The sequence below is a fragment of the Nuphar pumila genome, chromosome 5 (assembly GCF_984573655.1).
Source record: "Nuphar pumila chromosome 5, dmNupPumi1.hap1.1, whole genome shotgun sequence".
NCBI lineage: Eukaryota > Viridiplantae > Streptophyta > Magnoliopsida > Nymphaeales > Nymphaeaceae > Nuphar > Nuphar pumila.
This window is the reverse complement of record NC_143253.1, coordinates 95,786,064-95,812,462: the sequence shown is the minus strand read 5'-3', so window position 1 is coordinate 95,812,462 and position 26,399 is coordinate 95,786,064. Positions and strand designations below refer to the sequence as shown.

General features: G+C 35.5%; 1 protein-coding gene across 5 annotated transcripts in view; it reads left to right on the top strand.

Moving 5' to 3' along the window:
* Positions 1-26,399, top strand: part of SWC2 (DNA binding protein SWC2) — a 49,500-nt gene that overhangs the window by 4,199 nt on the left and 18,902 nt on the right. For 3 of the 5 annotated variants that reach the window (XM_090006235.1, XM_090006238.1, XM_090006234.1), the window contains exons 2-9: positions 1,108-1,177; positions 7,211-7,300; positions 7,437-7,480; positions 7,558-7,819; positions 9,325-9,400; positions 9,513-9,632; positions 11,247-11,315; positions 20,015-20,057. In XM_090006235.1, coding sequence (XP_089862361.1) covers positions 1,108-1,177; positions 7,211-7,300; positions 7,437-7,480; positions 7,558-7,819; positions 9,325-9,400; positions 9,513-9,632; positions 11,247-11,315; positions 20,015-20,057 — 774 coding nt within the window. The remainder of the gene's footprint in view (positions 1-1,107; positions 1,178-7,210; positions 7,301-7,436; positions 7,481-7,557; positions 7,820-9,324; positions 9,401-9,512; positions 9,633-11,246; positions 11,316-20,014; positions 20,058-26,399) is intronic. The other 2 variants (XM_090006237.1, XM_090006236.1) reach the window with 1 other exon arrangement.

The window sequence follows — 26,399 nt, the reverse complement described above, 5'->3', positions numbered from 1 at the left end:
TGGTAGGACACTGGTTTCCTAGAATTTAACGTTTCGTGCGGAGGACATGCTTGCTTTAATGATTTTCTATTTGAAATCATTTGTTGATTAGTTTTGCTTACTGCTAATTGAGAGTTAAGGTAACAATGGATGATATGGTTAGTGGAATTGAAAAAAAAATTTATATTTTCTTCATGGAAAATTAATTGTGTAATTAGTTTATTTTTATTTGATTTTTTAGATGTTTTGAGAAATTATTTGATTTTTTTTATATTTACCCAGATTTTGCCAAAAAAACTCAAGAAATATTCAGAAAGTTGAAAATCTCCCGAGAAATTCACAACCGAGCAATTGCCGTTTTTAACTTTTGTTACTATGGTTTGCACACAAAAAATAAACTACATGGTTTAAAAAACTTATGCTTGTGCCTATAAAGTGTAAACACAGCCCCAAATCATACTTACCAACATGAGAGGAGAGAGGAATAGAGGAACACATGAGTTGACTCTTGATTCTCTTTCTCGAAAGAGGGCTGTAGGGCTGAATACAAAACAATAGAAAATAATAAACAAATTGCAGCAATATCCATGCATGGGACGGCCCATATGATTAGGCTAAATTATGCATAAGCCCTTCATTAGAACACTTCTAACTTGAATGATGTTTTTGCCCCTAGGAGACAACCTCACTTGTTCTAATAGTGCTATGTGCGTGATTGGGCCAATTTTTGCAAAACTCAAAAATCATAGGCGCAACACCAGCTATGTCATTTCTAAAAAGTTCTAAAGCTGCTAGAAATTTGTACAGTAGTACTCCTCATTGATCTCTAAATAGTAGTATAGATTGCTAGAAGATGTTTTATGTGTTAAGATCAATTGTAACTTTTCCAATTGCTCACAATTTTCAATCAATTGTACAAGTAACAATTTGGGCATCTTGTTCTGCTACAGTTGCAAGTTCCATGTATTGCTTAGAGTTATGGTCATGATGTTTTCTTGTGCTCTGCTTTATTTTGCTTTTTAAATTTTTTTATAGTTAATGGTGAAATTTTAACAGGATTTAGCTTAATCCATAACGTTTAAAATATCATGTCCACATGCTTTATGCTTGATACTTGTATTTGGACAGGATGACAAAGTTACTTGATGAAGAGATAGAAATGGATGAACAGTTTTGGAATCAAGATGCTTTGAAAGAGGTACATACTTGCCAATATTGTACTATGATATTGCCACAGTTATCCCTTCATTGATTCATCAACAATTAAATTGTATAGTAACTGGTTTGTGACCTTTATTAGGGGCTCTGTTCCCAACCCTGCTTATTGTCTTAAAAGAAAAGGTGCAATCTTGGTGATGCGTTTTTGTCACTTCACAACTATATTTTGGCTCTCATTTAGAGTTAACAACCTAGTATCTTAAAAATCAGTCTACATACTATATTTGACATTCTCAATCTATATGATCAATTTTAGTGTTCCTAGGATGGCATGCCTGATAGAAAATTAATCTCTCTTCTGGAGTGTGGTACAGAGCAGAAAAAATTCGTAGATGTTTGATATTAAGATGATAAGCTGAAATGATTCAAATGAAGTTCGGAATGTATGTGTTGGTTGGGAGGGATGACTAGCATTACCATTGTTGTCAATACTGTCCAAAAGAATTAATATCCCTCAATTTCCCAAGTACTAATAACAAATTTCATGTTCTATTCTTTTAAGTCCAAAAAATAATAAAGCAATTAAGAGAGAGATGATAGGTGATCGTATAAGGTTAAACGTAAGATGTAATTAGTAGAAAATTCTTTTGATTATGCTCTAGAAATAGTAAAACCGAGCGAATGAATGTACTAAACTGGAAGAGCATATGAATCCACATTTTACGATAACTAGTTTCAAAAGATTTTGATAGGGATTTTGCTCTCTCTCTCTCTCTCTATATATATATATATATATATATATATATATATACCCCATCTATGCACACACACACACATCCTTTTCCTTTTCTTTTAAGGAAAAAAAAACTATTACATAAGAAAAATAGATAAAAGTGGCAGTTAGGAAGATAATGAAGAGAAGCATGCTCCCTCTCTCTCTCATTGTGCTGTTTTTGTTGTTGCTGTGGTTGGAGGTTTGGAGCAGATGGATTGGGTGGTGAGAAGCTGGTGAATGGAATTAAGATAAAAAGCAAATGATTGGTCTCAATCAAGAAATATCATTATTGATTGTGAAGTTTGAGAATATATTTCCATTATTGGAGGGGGCATGGTGAGTGTGGGGGGATTTTGTAGCAAAAGCAATGAAGTTTTTTCAAAGTCTTGTTGCCAAATGCAAAAAGAGCATTAGTTGTTGAAAAATTATAACTTCTTTTTGAGGAATTTGTAAATTCAAAATCCATTCTGCTGCCTAGTATCTATAATCGTCTCTTTGATTGGTATGACAAAATTTCTTTGGATATGTATTGGAGTAATGCTAACTGTTAGCACATCTCTAACTTCTCAGAACATTGCAACAAAAGCAATGGAAGAAGTTTTTTTCAAAGTTTTCTTTCAGAAGATATTTTTTAAAAGTAAAAATTATAGTTTTCTTTTTTAGGAAGTTAATAAATTCAAGACTACAAACTTCACTGTCCTATCTGATAAGAAAATGGTTTGAGTTTAGAGAATCTGACAACAAATATGTGGCTCATCTACTACATAAAACCCCAAAGTAGACTATATATTAGAGACACCAGATGGTCTTACAAAAGCGCAGACACAAAACACACACACAAGATGTATGTGTGTGTATATATATAAGGTTAATCTCACATTAAACTAGTCGTGTTTAACAATAGATAGATTCAACCTTATGAAAATGATTAAAATACCTTTACAAAATGGTATTTTTGGTGGTGCATGGCTACTTTTTGGGCATTATAGGTCTTTTGAACTTGAAGGGGATTGAAAAGTCAAATAGCTTTTCCAAAAAAGTAGCTTTATAAATCCATCTTTACCTTTTTTACCTCAAAAAGTAACCATACATTTTAAAAAATGCCACTTTTTAAAGGTTATTTTAGTCATTTTAATATGGTTGAATTCATCTAATGTTAAACAGAACTAGTTTAATGTTAGATTACCCACCCCCCGCCCCCCAACACACACACACACACACACACACACACACACACACATATATATATATATATATATATATATATATATATGGAGAGAGAGATGTTGGATCACAACCCTTGTAAGAAACACAAACCCTCTTCTTCTTATCTTTGCCTCTGTCGCTGTGAAGGTGACATTTGAGGCTTGCTCTCCTGATCGACACACTCTTCTCTTCTGATATTTAATTTTTAGGAATTGTCTTGGAGGTATCTCAACATGTTGCTCAAATAGTCCTTTTCTCATCAAGAGGTTGTAGAGTGGGGAAAATTCACGATATTAGCTCTAGGCCAAAGGTTTTTGAGTTCCGAGAAAGTGAGAGCTGAAGAGAGGGAAGATCCTTTCTAGAATTTGTGACAAGGACAGCTTCATTGGGAGTGCTTTAGAGATTTTTAATAGTAAGGGCTAGAAGTTTATCCTGACTTTGCCAGTTCTTTTCCATTCCTGTTGACAGAAAAATGTGACAAGTAGAAAATCTAAGAATTTGAATTGCTCGATTTTAGTCTTTTGATTTAAATTCTGAAAATTCCTAGCATTTACCCATGCAGTCTATTGTGATGTATTTATCTAGGGTTTACAAATGAAATCTGAATCCCGGTTGATCCTTAGGTCGAATATGGGTATTTGGCTGTTTGTGTTGATTGGTAACTTTTTTTCCTAGAAATGACAAAATCTAAATATTATAAAAAGGGTGAGGAGGAGTCACCCAAATTGTTACCATATTTGTTAATCAGCACCAATGTTGTCAGTATCAGTATCGACTCTTAATCGCTTGGCCACCGATTCAGCTGTATTGGCCGATATCGATACTCAAGTGAATAGTTCTGTATCGGCCAAAAAATAATAATAAAAATATTACGTGTCAATCATAGCATGACATGTGTTAAAACCATTAAACTAATATTTTAAAAAATTATTTTTAGTATTTTTACACATTAAAAAATAGCCGATTCATGGGTGAAGCATATCGATTTTCTGCTGATACGATGTGTATCGGCCGATACAGGCCAATACGCACTGATAATGATAACATTGATCAGCACCCAAAATACATCCTTTTCTCATCAAGAGGGTGCAGAGTGTGGAAAAATTGGGATATTAGCCCTAGAAGGGTTTTTGAGTTCCGAGTGAGCAAGAGCTGAAGAGAGCAAAGATCCTTTCAAACGTTTGCGACAGAGGTGGATTAACTTGGGAGCACTTTAGAGATCTTTAACAGTAAGAGCTAGAAATTTATCTTGATTTACTTCACCGGTTCTTTTCCGCCTATGTTGACAGAAGAATGTGACACAAAAAATCTATGAACTTGAATTGCTCAATTTTAGTGTCCTAATTTAAAGTAGGAAAACTTTTAACATTTACCCTTTCTGAATATTCTATTGTGATGTATTTATCTAGGGTTCACAGATGAAATCTAAATCCTGAATTGATTTATAGCTAGAACATGGATATTTAACTATTTGTGCTGATTGACAACCTTTTCTTATTTTTATGAAAATAGCAAAATTTAAATATCATAGAAAGGGTGATGGGGAGTCACCAATGCTGTTACAATATTTATTAGTCAATAACTCAATACCCAATAATACATCATTTTCTCATCAAAAGGGTGAAGTGTGTGAAAAGTTTAGGATATTAGCCTTAGGTCAGAGGCTATGTCACATAGGTGCGGGTGCGGCGATGCGGCACTTTAAAAAGACTTGGGTGCGGGGGTTTGGGAGGGTATATATATATATATATATATATATATATATATATATATATATATATATAATTTTTAACAGTTAACAGCAGTAACACTAATTTTTAACAGTATTTTTTTAAAATCCAGATTTGGACATTTATGACCCTGGGTGCGTTGACCGCACCGGGTGCCGCACCCGCACCCAAGTCTCATTGCGTCGACGTGGGTACGTCACCCTGCTGGCCGAATCCCTGTGACATAGGTCAGAGAGAGAGAGAGAGAGAGAGAGAGAGAGAGAGAGAGAGAGAGAGAGAGAGAGAGAGAGAGAGAGAGAGAGAGAGAGAGAGAGAGAGATTCTTATAGAAATTTGCAACAGAGGTGGCTTCATTGAGAGTATTTTAGAAATTTTTAACAGTAAGAGCTAGAATTTTATCCTGATTTACTTTGCCAATTCCTTTCCATTTCTGTTGATGGAAGAATGTGACAAGTAGAAAATCTGAGAACTTGAATTGCTCGATTTTAGTATCTTGATTTAATTTAGGAAAATTCTTAGCATTTATCTCTGCAGAATAGATTCTATTGCTATGTATTTATCTAGGGTTCATTGATGAAATCTGGTGCCCAAATTGATCTTCAGCTCAAAGATTGGTATTTGAGTAATTGTGTCAATTGGCATAGGCAAGATCCTTTTGGTATGTATTTTAGCAACATTTTCTGTTGAGGACTCTCTAACTTTAGGTCATTTAAAATTCAGTATATCTTTAATTACTATGGCAATGTGTGTATATGTTTGCAGTCAGGCATAATTCAAAGTTCAAAGTTGATCCTCTAAGTCATAATTTGGATCTAGTCCGAGAGTCCATAGGTAAAGTAATGCTGAAGATTTTGAACAAACTTTGTTTCTTGTTTCCTCATTGATGCACCGAGTCTTTCCTACTCCCTAAGGTACAATGGATATTGCTAGGGCCAGTTGGTCAGGCAGGATATATGTGGATTCAATCACTCTCTGTACACCAAAAAGAGTGCAGCTTTCAAATATGATCAGAAAGAAGTCTAGCTGGCTACCAGAAAACCCACGTGAATTATGACTTGTTCTTTGGCTCACTTCATCTGCATATTAGAATGCAACTCTTATATTTGTTCTTTGGCTTGGTTCGTGTGCCTGTTAGAATGCAATTACTGTATATCTTAAGAGCTACTTACGATGGAGTAGACAAACTAGTAAGTTAGTAACATATAATGAACCCAAAATAATTGATACAATTTGGTAAGCTCCTGAACAATACCTTTCTCTTAATAAATGATGTTCTTCAGGAGCATTGCCTAATATGAGACGGTGATGAGGGGAGTGGTGCCATGGGGTCTTCTCGCACAAGAAATAGCCTATAAAGTTTCAGTTTTATATAGGGATGCGAGCAGGTCTGTTCAGAATGGGTTTGTATAGACCTGATTATGAATTGGGTCTGAAAGTTACACCCAGACCTGATAGATATTAGTGGGGTTTGGGTCTGCTTCAGGTAGTTTCTTTGTTTTCTTTTTCAGACTCCATATGGGTAATTGACTCATCTGGTTCAGATTTATTTTGGATTAGTATAAACGGATGGGATAAATATTATCATCCCTTTAATCAGTTAGGTTTGGTTTAGATTTGGATGTAAATTGGGTTGGGTCCAATCCATAATGGTTTGGGTCAGAATTGGTTCAGGTCCATTACAGTTCAAGTTGGGTTTAGTCCAAGTATGAATCAAGTCTTAACAATCACATTGGGCTTAAACAAGGTTAAGAGAGTTGAACTTGAGTGGGAAACTTAAAAAACTCGGGGGTAATTAGTGTCATGTAAAGATGTTGAGAAGGCTTTGATTAGGTAACTTCATAAATAATAGTAAGACTGTTCATTTAAGGTTTACCTTAATTTGGGTATAAGCATTTTGATTTTTTGTCCATTGATATAAATCACGGTCTTTAGGGGCACAAGTACAAATTATTTCGGATACATGTAGATTAGGCTATAAACTAGGTTTGAGTTCGGACCGTTCCAAATATACATTAAAAAGAGTAAAGACCCAACTAGCTAGGCATAAAGAGGTTTGAGTCTTAAACTTGCAAGCCCAAGAATTGGCCTATTTTGTTAATAGGTCTAGGTGACTAGACCTGTATCATAGGTATATAAAAGAACAAGTTGGATCATATTTAACCAGTTTGATTCTTCAGTTCTGATTTTGCAGCTATTTGGTAAACCTGGTCCATACTATACGCCCATAAAAATCAGGTCAAGTCAGGTTTAACCAGTTTTATTCTTCAGTTTTGATTGAGTTTACCTGACCCACTTACTGCGCTACTTTTATCCTCTCATATTGTTTGATATATTTAGCAATTAATTTTTTCTTATAAGACAAGCCAATGGCTATGCAGGAAGGGGAGGATGCTAATTATGAAGAGGAGCCAGAGGTTGCTGATGAATTTGATAGTGATTTCGATGATGATGATGTAAGTGATATATTGTCATCAATTTTGTAAATTCAATAGGAATATGCTAATGTGATAATTTTGATTTTTTGTTTTGTGGATTCTAGTCTCCTTAATTGGTTACCCTTTTGTGATTCTACCTTTTCTCCATAACCAGGAGCCTGATCTGGATGATGAAGGTGAAAATGATGGAGATGAAGTGTATCTCTCGAACCTGCCCTTATCCATCTATTAGGAGGTTCCATCTATATTTTCTATTTAAGACATTTGCTTTGCAGGGTTCATGTGAAGAAGCGATTGATATTTCCTGGAAAGTCTGCTAACAAGAAGAAAAGCAAAAAGAAGGTCCCGACTGCACTGGAAAGAATGACCAAGAACGAGCATTCTCCTGATAGGTCACCATCTGTCCAGCCTAAACAGCAGGATATTCCTGATGACTTAGAAAGTGAGAGAGTAGTCAGGAAGTCCACGAGAACTTTGGTTATTGTTAGACAGGCAGAAAGAGATGCAATACGAGCAGCACTACAGGCTACTATGAAGGTTGGTCAGATCATTTGATGACATCTTATATCGTAAAGATGATTCCGTAGCTTTTGGCCTCATAATCTGATCCTGTCATCTTTTTATTATGTTTGAAGTACCTGTTATGATTACTATTTTGCCCTTGAATGTCTTGTCAAATTCTAGTTCTTTATAATCAGTAATAGTGTGCTGTATGTTTGTTGCTTCTTTATATCTGTTAAACCTGAACTGCTGTGTTTTTTGCATTTATTGTTTCCTTGTTTGGCGGGCATCAGTTTGTTTTGGTGGTTATGGATCATGCATTCTTAGGGCACATGTTGCTAGTGGGAAAGTAGACTGCTGTTTGTGCTCGAGTAGCTGAGATTTGCTTCCTTTGGACAAAGAGTGGAGAAATTTTTTCACTGGTAAATTCTCACCTGTGAAAACATGCCCTTTTGGGTCATTTTCCACGTAAAATGAATCACATGTTTGGAAAGTGATGAGGAAATCTTCTCATCTGAGAAAAAATAGCCTACTTTGTCAGGTAAGGAAGTATTTATAGATTCATATGTGCCCTTAATTTGTCACTTTGGCAACTATTTGCATAACTTTCTGAGGTGATAAAGTATTTATAGGTTGCACTTGTGCCCTTAGTTTGTCACTTTGCTACAATTTTCATAACCTTAACAGAACCGTATTAGTAAATTTTCAAAAATGTTTCTTGTATAACCAGGGTCTATGATAAGAAATTTCTTGTGGAAAACGTGACAATGAATTGTTAAAGAGAGACTGGTAAATCTTAAACTAAAGAGATATTAAACATGCTCAAAGTTTATCATCTGGGCAGTGGGAATGGTTTGCCAATAAGAAATCTTAGCCAAACAAAGATCTGAAGTGAGACGTGAAATTTCATGGCTTGCAATTCAGTATGCAAGCTAACCTTTTACCTACTGTGCTGATAGATGGTTTTGTTTCAAAGAGAGCATGATACATGCATCCTGTTTTTTTTTCTGTATGGGCTTCTAACAAGTTTCTTATAGAAAGAAGCTTGGTACATGAGGAGGAAGTCACATGTGAACACAAATGACAGGGAGTTGTTAAGCATGTCGTCTGTTCATCTACTGTGTTCTGATAAATAAATGATCCTGTAGACAAGGAAAATGACAAAAATAGCAAAGTGCCTGAAAGAAAAGGAGGATGCCTGGATACAGTACCTTGTATCTGTGAATATTTCTTGCCGAACACCCTAACTAGGCAAATATAGGATTAATATATCTTGCAGCAAATTTTCAGTTTAAGTGACAATTATCATGCTGATACTTGTACCTGCTCTAGATACAGCTTAGTGCTCACTGCACACCCAAACAGGATGCAGCATAGGTCTGCCAATGTTTTCCATTTTATTGCTCTGTATTGTAACTTTAAAATAGTCAAGATTCAAGAATGAATTGTTAATTTAGTACATCACCCGTGGAAAAGTCTCTGCTTGACTTACTTTGACCTCTGTTTACATTCTGTCACATGTGGCCATGCTTATTTTCCAGCCTATTAAAAGGAAAAAGGAAGGTGAGGAAAAGCGAATGACTCAAGAAGAGATGCTTCTAGAAGCAGCACAAACAGGTTTGTCACTATTAAGACTTCATTATTCAATCTGGTAAAACTCCTGCTATAGATTTTGCTCTGCATCTAAGGGCAGTACTTGTTATTGAAGTCTTGGAGGCTAATTTTGTAGAGGTTATGAACCTGAGGAATTTGGAGCGTGTCTTAGCACGTGAGGAGGAAGTCAAAAAACGAGCAGTTGTCCATAAAGAGGTTTATGATGGCCCTCAAATACGATATTATTCTAGAAATGGTATTCATTCCACTCAAAGTAAAGGTTCTGTCACTGATTAATGTGCATCAATTTCATTGGCCATGCAGTATTTGATTGTTTTTCTCTTTCTCTGATTAGGGGAAGGAGAGGAAGGAGGCATGTGTGCTTGTTCTTTGAAATGAAAATTTCCTGTATGCTAGGATCTATGTGCACCTGCCTTAACCATGTCAAAAGTTTTACCTGATCATCTCCCTAATTCCAGTATTTAAGTTCATTTCAGGCCATAATTCTGTTATTAATTTTTTCTTGTTAAAGATACCAACATTCTTCTACCATTAAGTGACTTGACAAAATAACAATCAGCAGGGCATCCTGTGTGATTGAGAACAAATTTTTTTCTTCTCTCTCCCTTGATATAAATATAAATATAAATATCAATATCAATATAAATATAAATATAAATATATATATATATATATATATATGTAATATATAATATATTATTAGATATACACACTAATACAACACCTGTGCAAATGCACGGGAAGGGAAATGGGTGCTTCCATGACTATGTAGTCAAAAGCGCTAGGCAGTGCCTAGTCGGTAGACCCCTAAAAAGACTAGTCAAGGACTAGGCACCTTAGTCGCCAACTAGTCAGCAAAATTGGTACCTTTTAAGGTACCCACCTAGGAATTGCAAAGCCTAGGCGTTTTACTTATGCCTAGACCGACTAGGCAGACTAGTTGGTGCCTAGTTGGTGCTTTTGACTACATAGATCCATGATAGTTTGAACCCTCTCACTATATCCAACTTATGTCAAACAGTTCATATTAAACATATTTCTAAATGTAGTATCTCCTTAGTCTAATGTTAATCAACTTAATCATAAAAAATTATACTGTTCTAAATTTTCAAAAATTTCTTATGTGATAAACACTAAGAAGCACACTGAGGAATTAATGAGGCATACAATTTGTCTTACTTTTCTTAACTTGTAAACACTTCATTTAAACTTTGTTTAAGTTCTTTGTGCAATAGCTGATTTAAAAAATGAGCAAGTACCACTTTTCTAATGGAAGTAGAAAATTGAGAAACGGAAACATATTCAAATAACCAAGGATAGGGATTTCCAAGAGATCCTCAGTATTGTGAATCTGATTAGAACAACGAAATAATCCCAAATGGGTTCTCAGAAAAAAGAAAACAAAACAAAGCACAAAAGATTACTAAAAGGAAGTGAAAAGGAGAAACAATAGCGAAAAGGGGTACCTTTCCAGCATCCCTATGTTAAATAATGCGATCAATAATAGAACAAAGCTTCATTACCATAGCTTTTGTTGCTGTGGTCATTGCAGCGTCAAATATCTGTTGATTCTGTTCCCTTATTAACCACATTATACCTATGAAATGAAAAAGAAATGCAAGAAAAATCTATGGCTTGGAGGAAACTTTCATAGTAGAATGATGGGTTAGAGGATAAGCTAAAATTGCTACTGGGGATGGAGTATGGTTTTAAGTGAATCCCTAGCAAAAAATATTTCCTCTTTGCACTAGATCTCTGATTAATTGTATTTTATGCTGGTAATTGCTTATGTGCCATCTTCACTTGTTTCTGTATGTTCATTCTATGTTGACATTGCCTAGTTTTACAGGAAAAAATTATATGGAGTTCAGCAATGGTTTGTCATTCCAGTCTGAGTTATGTACTAAACGAGTTCCTTGTAAGTGGAATGTGCATCACCATTTAGCATTTTGACTTGACATAATAGCGTGAATATGCACTGTTAGGATATTGGTTTGATTTTCTTTTAGTTGTCGTACAATAGTTTGAGTAACTTTTTCTATTAGACTTTGAAATGGTTGCTCCACATTTTCTTTCATTGGTTAGAAAATTTGGCTCTATATTCTCTCGAGTTGTGTTGTAAGTGTGTTTTGAATAGCTTTTATTTGTTGGAGTTTTGTTAATTTTTTTGAAAAAATCATGTTGAAAGACATAATTGGTGCTCTTTTCCGTGTAACATGTTATTTTAGTATTTTGTTAAGCCATTTATGTTTTTTCTATCATCTATATGTTGTAATGTTTCTGCTAGTTTAGTTTAGGCTACATTATAAACCCTTGGACCAATGTTATATCAAGATGTATCGTATGACACATTGTGATGCAATGCTAATTCTAGGAAAAACAACATGTTGCACCCATAAAACTAGTTCATGTGTGTATTGTATTAGGACCATATGTATATACCATTGCACGACCATGACAATGCTAGATATATTATATATATACACACACACACACACATGGGCATGAGGCTGAGTACACGATCCTTGCACCTTTCTCCCACATTGTTTCTTTCTCTTTTCTCTCTCATATTATGTGTCTCCACACCATTTCTATCACCAAGATCATGTCTTGGCTCGTTAGTGGTGTTGATATTAAGAAATGCTCAAGTCTTACAAAGTTTGAGCATGCAAATAAAGCTTGAGAATATCTCAAGAAAATGTATTCCCTTAAGGATATTGCACATGTATGCAATTTACAAGATAAAATTTGGACTATGACTCAAGTTCTGCATTAGAGAATTTTATAGTGAGTTATTCAATTTTGGGAAGAGTTGGCTCTTCTTGAGTCAAGATGGCATTGCCTCGAGGATATAGAACTCCGTAAAAAATAAATGGATGCAAAGCATTTTTATCAATTTGTAGATGATCTAAGATTGGAATTTGAGTCTACAAAATCAGCCTTTTTTTCGTAGAGGAAAAGTTCCTTGTATTGAAGACACAATTTAGGAGTTAAGCATGAAAGTAAATAGGCTTAAAAAGCGGACTATTAAGAGTGATGATGACTCGGTACTAGCTGTATATAGGTCAGGAAACTATGTTCGTATGTACAAACCACCTCACTATGGAAAGCAAAGTAATGAGTATTATGGAAAACAAAGCAATGAATACGAGAAGAAAAAATTATTTGTTATTATTGCCATGAACCGGGTCATATCAAAACATATTGTCCTAAGTTAGAAAGGACATAAGAGAAGAATGTTGCCTCACAAGAGTCAAATGATGTTAGAACCACACAAGATTAATCTATTGGGAACATTTCTTTGATTCAACTAGTGAAGGATCTTCAACCTCTCCTCAAAGGAGCATCTTCGTTAACTGAAGTCGATGTTTCATACTTCTCTGATCCTAATCCCGATAAATCTCTTTGGCTTCTTGATTCAGGTGTCTCGTTTCATATGATACTAAATGGTGATATTTTATCTGAATGTCATAACTCAAGCGGGTCATAACTCAAGTAGGTCAATTGTGTTTACTAACGATGTTACTTCTCTTGAGATAAAAAGAATAGGAAATTTCAAAAATATTTCTCAAAGTTCAATTTTTTTTTTCAAAAGTTAGATATATTCCTAAATTAAATTTAAATCTTTTGTTTGTTTCTTAAATATCTGACCATGGATGTAATATTTTTTTCTCATCTAATGGTTGTTGGACGCAGGATCACCAATCAAGAAAGCTGATTGCGGATGGCTATAGAGAATGAGGTTTATACTAAATGGTTTTTTTTGAAAATACCTAAGAATACCTTTTATTGTAATGTTAAAAAATTAGATTTGGATTTGTAGCATAAAAGTCTTGGTTATTCTAATTTATTCAAAATTCAATATTTTTCAAATCTAATTTTTTTTATAATTCTGAAAACTTTACTTATGAAGATTATATTCTTGAAAAAATGAAGAAATTACCATTTCAAGAAAGAACTTTTGTTTCTTCTAGACTGCTTGAGTTAATACATTCAGATGTTTGGGGCCCAACGCCTGTGATATCTAAACGTGGATTTACTTATATCTAAACGTTGATGAAGAAAGGTGTTTCTCTCAAGTACATTAATATAATTAAAGATATGTACGAAGGAGTAGTAACCAATGTCTGCACTTGTGGAGGGGTGACAACCAATTTTCCTATAACGGTTGGGTTACATCAAGGATCTGCATTAAGCCCTTTTCTATTTGCTATAGTGATGGATGAGCTTACGAGATCAATTCAAGAAAATGTGCCGTGGTGTATGTTGTTTGCTGATGATATTGTTTTGATTGATGATTCTAGAGCTGGGGTTAATGCTAAGTTAGAATTACAAAGATAGCCATTGGAAGCAAGATGTTTTAAGTTGAGTAAGAGTAAGACAAAATATATGGAATGTCGGTTTAGTAAGCAACGAAGTAGTGATGGGAGTGTAGTGAAGCTTGGTGAGCAAGAAATACCGGTGGATGACTGTTTCAAATATTTGGGATCTATCATTCAAAAGTATGGAGAAATCGATGGAGATGTAAATCATAGGATAAAGGTTGGGTGGATGAAATGAAAAAGTGCAGCTGGAGTGTTGTGCGATCGTAGAATGCCGTTGCTGTTGAAGGGAAAGTTTTATAGGATGACAATTAGGCCCGCTTTACTATATGGTATGAAATGTTGGGCTGCCAAGAGACATCATATTCAAAAAATGAGTGTAGCTGAGATGCATATGCTTAGATGGATGTGTGAAAATACAATAAAAGATAAGATTCAAAACAAGGAGATACGTAAGAAGGTAGGCGTTGCATCCATTGAAAATAAGATAAGAGAGAATCGTTTACGGTGGTTTGGACATATTCGGCGAAGGCCTAATGATGCTCTAGTTAGAAGGATGGAGAAATGGGAAAATATATTAGTTAAAAGAGGTTGGGGTAGGCCTAAGAAGACTTGGATGGAGATGATAGGAAATGATATAAATGCTTTGAACCTCACCGAGGACATGGCATTGGATAGAAATGATTGGAGGAGAAGGATTCATGTGGAAGACCCAGAATGATTTTCTTTTTTGGTTCATATCGCCGACCCCAATTGTTTTGGGATGAAGGCGTAGTTGTTGATTTTTCTAGACCTATGTCACATGGGTGCGAGTGCGGGGATTCGGCACTTCCAAAGAACCCGGGTGCGGCGGTGCGGCAGGGGCAAAAATGTAAATATATATATATATATATATCATGTATAGTGTATATGTATGAATGTATGGTAGCTGTTAAGGTCCATGTGTAATGCCCGTAAAAAAAAAAGAACGTGTCAGACACGTGCCCTACACGTGTCGAGGTTTGGTCCCCTGTGTCGGGCCCGGATCCGGGTCCGAACCAGACCCAAGCCTAACCCGAACCCGGTTCTCGAAGCCTCAAGAACCTGCGTCTTTTAAAGGACGCAGGTGTCTCGGGCGAGGGGCAAAAACCCTCGCCCCTTCTCTCCCCTCGCCCGTTCTCCTCTCGCTCCTCCCTGCGGCCACCGAGCACCGCCGACTCGCCGCCGACCACCTGTTCGCCTCCTCTCTCAGTTCGGTAGACCCCCCGACGACGCAAGCACCCCCCCTCTCCGTCCTCTGTGTCGCAGGACGTCGGCGATCGAAGCCGACGACAACCTCCAAGCTCCAGTGATCCCCCACCTTCGCCGCCTGTGTCCCTTGTCGTTGCCGACCTCCGAGCCTCTTCGCCTCCCCCTCTCTGAATTCGGCAGACCTCCCGACGGCCACCTGCGACATCAGCGGCGACCTCCTGACTGGCGATCGGCTGCGCCAGAACCCCGACGCCGGGAAAGTCGACGCCCCTTCCACTGAGCCTCTCTCCCTGTTACATCGGTGGTCTCGTTTCTTTCGGCCACCTGACGTTTACAGCTGCCGGCGACAACACCGTCGCTGTCCCCTCTCTGCTATGGTTGCCGTGGTTCCCGATGATCGCCGCCGTCAGCGAGCAACCCCGACGGCCCCGTTGCTGCGGCCTTTCGAGGTGAAAAACCCTCCCTCCTTTTCTTCTCCTTTGTGAGGAGTTGGTCGACAGGGGGCTGAGCAACCCAATTTTTTTTTTAAAATTCCGCAGCCCATTTCATAGGGCAATTTTTTTTTAAAAAAAATCCAAAAAAATGACCCTGGGTGCGGTCAACGCACCTTGGGTCAGGTTGACAGCACCCGGTGCCGCACCCGCATCCGCGTCGAGTCGCATCGACGCGGTTGCGGCACCCTGCTAGCCGAATCCCTGTGACATAGTTCTAGACATACTTGGATCTATTTTCTTAAACATAAATATGAAGTTTTCTTATATTTTCAAATATTTCACAATTTGGTAAAAAATAATTAAAAAAATGATATTTCTATCTTTCGCACTGATTCAAGAAGAGATTTTTTATCAATTTTTTTTAAAAATTACCTAAATCTAAATGACATCACACAAAAAATCTTGTCCTTACACTCCACAACAAAATGACAGAAAGGAAGCACATGCATATTAGAGAAACAATAAGAACATTGTTTATAACAAATCAAGTACGAAAAGATTTTAGGGCTGAAGCTACATTGATTGTTTATCTCATCAACAAAATGCTATCCCCCTCTTTGCAAAATGTGTCACCAATTGAAAAACTTTTTAAATTAATCCCTGATTATTCTAGATTGAGAGTTTGTGTGTAAATGTTTTGTCTTTACTAACAAGAATGATAAACTTTCTTCCCGTGTTATTTCTTGTGTATTTTTTGGGTATGCAAATAACCAAAAAGGCTATAGGTTTTTTATTTTAAAAATAACACTATATGTTTCAAGAAATGTCTCTTTCTTAGAAACGGAAAGATTCTTTGAATTTGAAACATCTAAGAAAATAATTGAGTATTCTTTTTTCTTGGATTTAGTTCCAAAATATGATGATTGTGATTTTGATCTTGATAAAGGTCATGAGCTTAGAAATGATGTAGCGAGTGAAGAACAATCTCATGATGATGAAATTAAAGAATAGCAATCCTGTGAGGATCAAAACTGTATACAATATTCTAGGCGTAGTGATTCTAAACGTCTATGTGCACTTGAAAGATATTCTGATATTGAAAACCAACCGGAAATACAAACTAGAAGGTCATCTAGAATCTCAAACCCCCTTGAGAAATTTGTGTCTTATGACTCTTTTTCACTTAGGTACCAACCCTATATTGCATTAATACAATCTTATATAGAATCCTTGACCTATGCTTAAGCAAAAAAACACTTTGAATGGGTAGAAACCATGAGGGTAGAGCTAGAAGCTTTAGAAAGAGCCAATATTGAGGCTATTCAAGACATTCTCTAAGAAAAGAAACCAATAGGTTTTAGATGAGTGTATAAGGTGAAAACCAAGAGTGATGGAACTCTTGAAAGATACAAATTCATATTAGTTGCCAAGAGATACTTTCAAGAATATGGCATAGATTAAGAAGAAACCTTTGCCCGAGTGGCTAGGACGACCACAATTAGGACTTTAGTAGCTCTATCTTTTGTTAGAAGATGACCTATATATTAGATGGACGTTAAAAATTTATTTTTTAATAAAAAATTGGTTGAAGAAGTTTATATAAAAACACTACCTGCTATAATTATCCTTAAAAGAAAAGTTCTTCGTTTGGACAAAGTCCTTTATGGTCTTAAACAAGCATCGAAAGCTTGGTATGACAGGTTTAGTCAAGTTATACTTGATATTGGATTTCAATCTTGTTTGATTGACACAACATTGTTTGTTAAGATTTTTGATATATTATTAATTTTTTTTCTATGTAGATGACATGATCATCACAGGAAGGGGTAAATAGGGAGTAAAAAACATTAAGAAACTCCTCAAGAAACATTTTGAAATGACTGATTTGAGTTTTTTAAAATATTTTTTGGGAATTGAAGTTGCTTATTCTCTTACCGGTTATCTATTGACTCAGTCTAAATTAGTTCTAAATATTATTTCCAAGTCTGAAATCTCTGATGATAAGAAGACTTTCACTCCCGACGTTGTCAATGCCAAGATGAGAATTAATGATGGGGAACCACTTGAAAATACAACTTCGTAAAGACAACTTATCAGAGTACTTTCTTATCTATCAATTACGAGACCTGATATAGCTCATGCAATTCATACATCCAACCAATTTCATCATGCTCCAACTTCTGTTCACATGAGAGCGATCTTGCGTATTATTAGATATATTAAGACTTCTATTTTTCGAGATCTTTTTTTATCTACTTTTTCTACATTTGATTGAATTGTTTATATTGATGCTGGCTGGGGAGGTGATCCTAATAACCGATACTTAACCATGAGTTTTTGTGTATTTTTAGGTGAAAAATTTCATGGCAATGCAAGAAGCAATTGAATGCCTCACTTTCGTCAACTGAAGCTGAATACCGGGCTATGGTTGATATGAGAATTTAAGTGTCTGGAGCCTCACGAATGTGCTATGACAACAAGAGTGCAATTTACATTGTTAACAACCATAGATTTCATGAACACAATAAACGTATATAGATGAATTGTCACTACGTATGAGAGGAGTATCTACATGGGACTATAGATCTGCCTTATGTTACATCAGAATACCAGTTAGTAAATTTCTTCACCAAACCTCTCGCTCCCAGATTTCACTTCCTTTTAAGAAAACTTTCACTTATTGTACCGTAAGTTTAAGGAGGAGTGTTAAGTTGTATATATATATATTTGATGTAAATATTTTTCTTTTGTTTGATACTTTATCTTTTTATTCAGTTCCATTTGAACTAATCAATATAATGTTGACTAGTTTTATAGCTGTTGGAGCTAGTCCAACGGCTACAAATAGAGTTGTTGGACTAGCTCAACGACTCTATTTGAGCCCCTCTTGTGTTCTCTCTCTTGTATATAAATAGGGGAGACCCCCCTCTCTATGTAATATGCTTCTTGCATATTTTAATACAATAAAACATTATTTTTTATATTTTGTGAGCCTCTTGTCGGTTTTGTGTGTGAGCCCTTTTTGTGGCTCTTTTGTGTGTCGACTTTGGTGATTTGGTGAACTTTGTTAGAGGCCCTCTTTTTCTTTCAGATGAAAGGCTAAAATTTCAAAGTGCATACATTCTGCTTGGCGAAAGAAATAGTAGGGTGTCGTTGGTGCTTATGCTAGCAACAGGTTATCCATGGAGGACCCATGCACTTTCTTAGATTTGTGGTGCCTTTTCTATATTAGCAGACCTAAAGACATGGCTAGGGAGGAAGATAACACCACTCTTACCATTCATTTCTTCATGAAGTTGTCTTCTGTGTTGGCCTGATGTTTTAAGTCAGGCTCTGTCCATCTAAATGACGTCAAAAGTTTCCTAAAAAATATTAAAGATAATTTTTTTGTGAAATGGAGCTCAAAATCTCTTTTTACCCTCCATTTCAAGAAAATTGGCTGATAGTTTTGAGGATGAAATGTGGATAATGATGGAGTTAATAAGGACAAAGAGAATTACTGGTTCTTAAAGAGAGAAAGAATTACCCATCATGAAAAGGAGACTGGTGGTATGAGGAACGTGTGCCTTAATTTAAAGTTTCAAGTTGGATGCTTAATTGCTTATATTGTAGGCGTGAACTTAATAATCCAAACATTTTTGTTCTTGATGGATCTGAATTTCTCTAGTGTCAAGGACAAGAAGAGTTCAAGAAAACTTTACCTGCCTATTCTTATCAAAAGGGGTGTCAGAGTGATTGAACTTTGTGAAAATTCCATGTGAGCACATATTAATCACTCCATTACTTACCAAACTGCAAGCAATCACTTAAGTCTTTTCTTCACTTTTGACACAATTGCTAATGAAGGAATCCATCACAGAGTTTACCGAGTTTGTTTCTTCTGTATCTTTGAACAAGTCTGAGGGTGATTGGAATAACAGGAAGGATAATCGATGACCATCACTGGCTGAAAACATGGAATTCCAACTGTCAGTACACAAAAGGAGCCCGCTTAAAGAAGTGCCATCAATAGTCGGGAAGGGGGACCTGGTTGGTTGATGTTTTCCAAGATTGGTGATGGAAGTTCCCCATGAGAGCTTATTTCTGAAGTATAATAATAGAATGGCACATTTAACTCTATCAGATCTGAATTGATTGAGCACTCAGCCTAGTTGGATCTTGTCTTGTTGATTGGTATTGATTCTACATTGGTTCTCGACAAGTCAGACACCATTTCCAGGAAGAGGACTTTTCAGGAGTATTTTGATCGAATCATTCTGATATGGCTGACCCATTTAATAAGCTTTTTTGGAGTGTCTAGGTGTATTCCCAGATCAATGTAGAAACCGCTTTGTACTAGCGTACTCTGTCCTTGTCCATGTTTCTGGCTTGCATAATATATAATATGTATAACGGTGTTGTTTGACAGGATATTCTAATAAATCTTTTATTGGTATAGTTTGTTGAGTTTCATTCCATATGTTTACTGATGTCAGATACAATAATTTTGATGTTGACTGCTCCCTTGTATTTATTTATTTTTTCCCCTCTGCTGCCCCATCTGAAACTGTTGCATGTCTTGTTTCCATATTCATAGTTTGCTTTTGTCTTGTTCCTTGGCTTTAAGCTCCACACTGTTATGATTTATGCAGATCCAGAACAAGTTGTTTGTGCTGTTACCTCTATGCCTGCCAAGTAATATCTCTTTGCTTAATAGTGATCTTAATCTCTGTAGTTGTTTCTTTTGTGGTCTTGTTGAATAATCTATGAACATCCCTTGCTTCAGAAATTTTATTTAGGCAGAAGCCTCATAAGCATGCATAGTCAAATCATGATATGGCATCACTGTGAAAGTATACTTTGAGAAAAAATTTCAGTTGGTTGAGCATTGAACAAATTGTTGAAGTTCTTTGTTTGCTATTGAAGAAATGACGGAACATGATTGTGATTTGCTGCCCTTTCTCTTAAAGCCATTGATGCAAACCAGTTTAGGTCAACAAAGACAATAAGAAATAAGACAACTCTTGCGGAGAAAGTCATTTCTGTTAAAATACTGTGTGAATCAAGGTTGCCAGACTAGGAAGCGAAAGCGAGAAACGATACGGGAAGCGGAAGCGAGACACGATGTATTTAAAAATGTATAGGAAGTGGGAAGCGAGGAATATAAAAAAAGAAATATAAGAATTGAATGAGAATCAAAATGAAACACAAATAAAAACTAAAATAAAAGTGACTAATATTAAATTTCATGATTTTTTTAGTGTAAGAATTAAAATTTTAACAAAATCTAAAAATGATGACTACAAATTTAGAGAAAACACATGAAAGTGAGTGAGAAGAGTGAGAAAAAACACATAAAAAATATGAAAAGTAAGTAGAACATATAAGAAGAATAAATGAAGCATGTGGAAAGCATAGGAGAAGCGTGGGAGAATTGAGGTTCTCATCAAGTTTCGGAAGCGTGGAGTATCGTGTTTTCAAAGCGAGTTTCCGGGAAGCGAGCTTCCCACCTATCTAAGAAGCTTCCGGTAACTCGAGTGTATATATTTATACCTAACTGACATACATATATTTATACAATATACATATATCAGGAGTATTTTGGTCATTTCATAATATGTATTTTTAGTACAGTCATTAGGGACTAAAAAGTCTTTTTGTTTATTTATTGTAAAGTCAAAATCACTGTTGGGCTGACAGTCGTTGGACTGCCTCCCTTAAAGGTAACCTCTCTATGTAATGTAATGCTTTTCTAAACCATTTGAAGTGTTAGTATAAGAGCTAGGCTCTTGGAGTAGTGAAAGCTATCTTGGGATTGCTCTCCTTCTGGTAGTGCTCTTCAACCTTTAGTCCTCATCCACTCCTTTTGTACAAGAATTCTTTATTATGGGAGAAAGAGATTCCGCCTCCATCATCTCTTAAGCTAAACGAAAACAATTATTTGATATGGGCGACTGCTACGGAGAATCACATAAAAGGTAAAAAGCTTTGGGGTTTGTTAGTGAAATCACTAATGAACCTCAACTCAAATTGACAAGAAGAGAAGGAGATCAAGTCAAAGCTCTATTTGAAGAAAAAAAGAAAGCTTTGCAAGAATATCAAAAGAAGCTAGAGGATTGGGAAGCTAGTCATGCTCAAATTCTCTCATGGTTCATGAATACTATGGAGTTCAAAATTTATAAGGGCATGTGATGCATGGATTTTCTTAAAGAGTACCTTCATCCGAAAGAATATGACTAGGTTATATTAAATATTAAGACAATGTACGTAATACCAAACAAGGAGATAAAAGTGTAAGAGACTTTTATGGTATTTTATCTCCTATTTGGGATAAACTAGATATGTTAAAACCAAAATGTGAAGGTTCGACTATTGAAATAAGGAAATTACAAGTTGAAAGAGAAAACCTTTTCTCTTTTCTTTATGGTCTCCGATCGGAATTTGAGGAAGTTAGGTCCTTTTTGCTTTATAGGACTTCGACTCTTTCTATAAGTGAGGCTCTTCCTCAAATTTGTCAAGAAGAAACAAGACTTGGAATGCCCAAGTCTAATGATGAGGTTCTTGCCGTTTCAAGACCCGAAAATTTTGTAAAAACTTATAAACCACCTCACTTTGAAAGAAAATTCAATGGAGGACATAATGGGGGAAGATACAAAGGTAAAATTATTTGTCATCATTGTAAGAAACTAGGGCATATAAGACCAGATTATCCTAAGTTCAAGAATCAAAAGGGGGCTACTTCAATGATTTGAGAATTGCCCAAATAGTAGAGGCTGTCTCACAAATTCTTAAAGTCACTCCTTATACATCCGGCACCGCCATCTCCTCCTCTTCTCCTCAGAGTAAGTGTTCTTGGATTTTGGATTTGGGAGCCTCTTTTCATATGACTCAATGAGTCTCTATTATCTGATTGTACTAATTTATATTTTTCATGTGTATCAACCCTCGATGGTACTTCTTTAAAAGTTAAAAGTATAGGAAACCTCAACAATATCTCAAAAAACTTTTTTGTTCCAAATATTCCAAAATTATACTTAAACATTTTTTCGGTATCTCAAATTTTTTATTATGGGTGTAAAGTATTCTTCTCATCTAAGGCTTGTTGGGTGCAAGATCTCCAGTCAGAGAAGCTGATTAGGCAAGGCCATAGAAGAGATCTTTACTATATGGATTCCTTATGTTTACCCCAAAACTTTTTTTGTATTATGTTAAAGACATTAATTTAGATCTTTGGCATAAAAGATTAGGACACCCAAGTATATCCAAATTATCTCATTTTTATTTTTTAAAAAAAATTGTAAGGATAAAGATTTTGTATATGATATTGTATACTTGAGAAAATGCAAATGATGCCTTTTGGATATAGAACTTCTTTGACTAATGAAATCTTTGAATTAGTGCTTTTGGATGTATGGGGTCCCGCTCCCGTTATGTCAAAAGATGGTTATTCATATTATGTTATATTCATAGATGATTTTAGTAGACATACTTGTATATACTTCTTTAAACTCAAATCTGAAGTTTTTTCTTGTTTTTAAAATTTATCAATTTAAAACAAATATTAAAGTCTTCCGCTCCGACTTTGGGAGAAAGTTTCTTTCAAATGAATTTCAATTATATCTAAAATCTCATTGCATTTTACACCAACGATCTTGTGCTAAGGCCCCCAACAAAATGATATTTTTGAAAGAAAGCATCGTCAAATTATTGAAACTACTAGGACCCTACTCACTTCAAAAGAAATTTCAAAAAAAAAAATTGGGCCGAAGCCGCTCTTTTCGCATTGTATCTAATAAATAGATTGCCTTCTCAAACGTTGGAAAACAAATCTCCTATTGAAAAACCTTTTAAAATTTCTCCTGTTCTGAAAAGGCTAAGGGTATTTGGATGCAAATGTTTTGTGCTTCTTGAAAACTATAACAAAATCTTTCCTAAAACTATAAAATGTTTTTTTTTTGGATATGCTGAAAATAAAAAAGGCTATTGATGTTATGATCAAATAAATGATAAACTTTATGTCTCTAGAAATGTTACTTTTCTTGAAAATGAAAATGGATTTGTTTTATAAAAACCTAAGGAATAATCCGAGTATGCCTTTTTATTTGATTTGTTACCTAAATCAAATAATGAAATTATTGATAATAATGATATTAATAATTTTTGAGTCTATTAATGACTCAAGTGAAGAAAGAGAACCAACTCATAATCTCTTCTAATACTCTAGACGAGATAATGGGGAACATTCATGTGTTTTTGAAAGGTATAATCAATCAACAAATGTTTAAGAAGCTAGTGTTAGAAGATCTGAACGAATACATAGGCCTCTAAATAGGTTTGTCTCTTATGAATTTTTTTCTCCAAACTATAGGACTTGCCTTCTAGCAATTCATTCATATTATGAACCATCTAACTACAAAGAAGCTAAAAACATAAAAGAATGGATAGAAGCTATGAAAATAGAATTAGATGCATTACATAAGGCACATACTTGTGCAGTTGAATTTCTTCCCAAGAGAAAGAAGACAATAGGATGCAGATGGGTTTTTAAAATCAAAACAAAGATCGATGGATCCCTATTAAGATATAAAGAAAGATTAGTTGCAAAATAATACTCTCAGGAATATAGAATAGATTATGAGTAAACATTTGCCTCAGTAGCTCGCATGACCACAGTTAAGGCTCTAGTTGCATTAGTATCCATTAAGAAATGACATATATATCAGTTAGACGTTAAGAATGTTTTCTTAAATGAAAATTTAAATGAAGAAGTGTACATAGATCCTCCCCCTGGTCAGACTATTGAAAATGGTATGGTTCTTCGTCTTCAAAAAGCTATATATGAACTTAAACAAGATCGTAAAGTATGTATGATCATTTTAGTGAAACTGTGTTGAACCTTGGATTTAAATCTTGTTACACTGACACTACTTTTTTTGTAAGATCTACAGGTACCTCACTTATCATTCTCCTTTTGTATGTTGTTGATATGATCATCACTAGGAGTTATCAGAAGGAAATTGAAGAAATTAAAATTATGCTTAAAAAATCCTTTGATATGACTGACCTTGGTTTTTTGAGATATTTTTTAGGAATTGAAATAGCATACTCTCCAATAAGGTACATTTTGTCTCAAATCAAGTTTGCTACTGATATTATTGCACGTTCGGGAGTCACTGACACAAAATATGTCGATACTCCTGAAGTGATAAATGCAAAAATGAGAGCTGAAGACAGAGTGTTATTAGATGATCCAACTCGTTCTAGGCAACTTATCGGATCATTAATGTACCTGAATTATCAGGCCAAATATTGCGCATATAGTACACACCAATGTTGTGAAAAGCGTTGAGGCGTAGGGAGGCGCTCCACCAAAATCTGAGGCGAGGCATAAGCCTCGGGGCGTAAAGCATAAGCCTCAATTTAAAAAAAAAACTTAAAAAAACTATAAAAAATATCTAAAATTATAAATAAATAAAAAATTCTTTATTGATGAAGCAACAACCAACAAAAAATAAAAAATCTCAAATAAATACTGAAAAAACATACTTGAACTTTGCCACTAAGTAATAAATGATCAAAACATACTTGAACTTTGCCATTGGGTTCTTCACCAAAGCATGTTAGTCCCTAACAAATGCTGACATGTGTGTGTGTGAGGTATACTTACATTGAGTATTTAATGGATTCGAAGGCAGTGTTGTGCGATCGTAAAATGTCATTGCGGTTGAAGGAAAAGTTTTATAGGGCGACTATTAGACCCGCTTTACTATATGGTACAAAATGTTGGGCTGCCAAGAGACATCATATTCAAAAAATGAGTGTAGCTGAGATGCGGATGCTTAGATGGATGTGTGGAAATACAATAAAAGATAAGATTCAGAACGAGGAGATACGTAAGAAGGTAGGTGTTGCACCCATTGAAAATAAGATGCGAGAGAATCGTTTACGGTGGTTTGGACATATTCGGCGAAGGCCTAATGATGCTCCAGTTAGAAGGTTGGAGAAATGGAAAAATATATTAGTTAAAAGAGGTCGGGGTAGGCCTAGGAAGACTTGGATGGAGATGATAGGAAAGGATATGAATGCTTTGAACCTCACCGAGGACATGGCATTGGATAGAAATGATTGGAGGAAAAGGATTCATGTGGAAGACCCAAAATGAATTTCTTGTTTGGTTCATATCGCTGACCCCAATTGTTTTGGGATGAAGGCGTAGTTGTTGTTGTTTGTTGTTGAAGGCAGTGGATGCTGGTAGAAAGCCATTCACATAAACCTTTTTGTTCTCGTTCTTCTTTTCTAAAATTCAGTCAAGGAAGCCAACTTGTTTTCAAGATCATTGTGACTGTAAAGAGAGTACTTGCTAATTTACCATGAACTTTGTCAGTGTAGTGTAGTTTCTGTCAACTCGATAATATGACTGTTGTCATTAGATTCAACAGGAAGGCCTCAAAATTATGAGGAAAATGTTTCCTCTAATTTGTGAACCATGAGGGTGTATGGTGCACTTGAACTCATTCCACAGACATTCAGATGTTAATAAAGTAACACTGCCTCCGATGACGCTTTGTTCATTTTGTTCAAACTACACTGCCAATTTAGCATGAACTCAAGTATGTTGCACTCAAATATCTCATCATGCCTGTCAAGAAAACAATAGTTTTTGCACCCCTCGAAAGGCAAAATATCATGTCATATGTAAAGGGTTCAGTCATGGATAATCTCTAACAAGCTGAATCGACTAATCTCTAGCAAGCAGAACAGACAAACTTCAGACATAAACTACATAGGAATATGTGAAAGAATAAATTTCCTTTGAATGTAAACTTCAGAATTTATATATGAAAAACTAACACATTGCATCTTAGTTAGTAAAATAAAAATTGGGTCGCCCTTTACCCTTCTGAGTCGCATTCAGCCTGATACTGAGTTTGGAAGCAGCCACCGAGGGCTTAAAATCTTTTTTTTTGAAAGGCAAGTTGGGGTTAGTCCGACCCCTAAGAGTTATATAATCTAGAGGAATAAAGAGAAGGAGAAGAG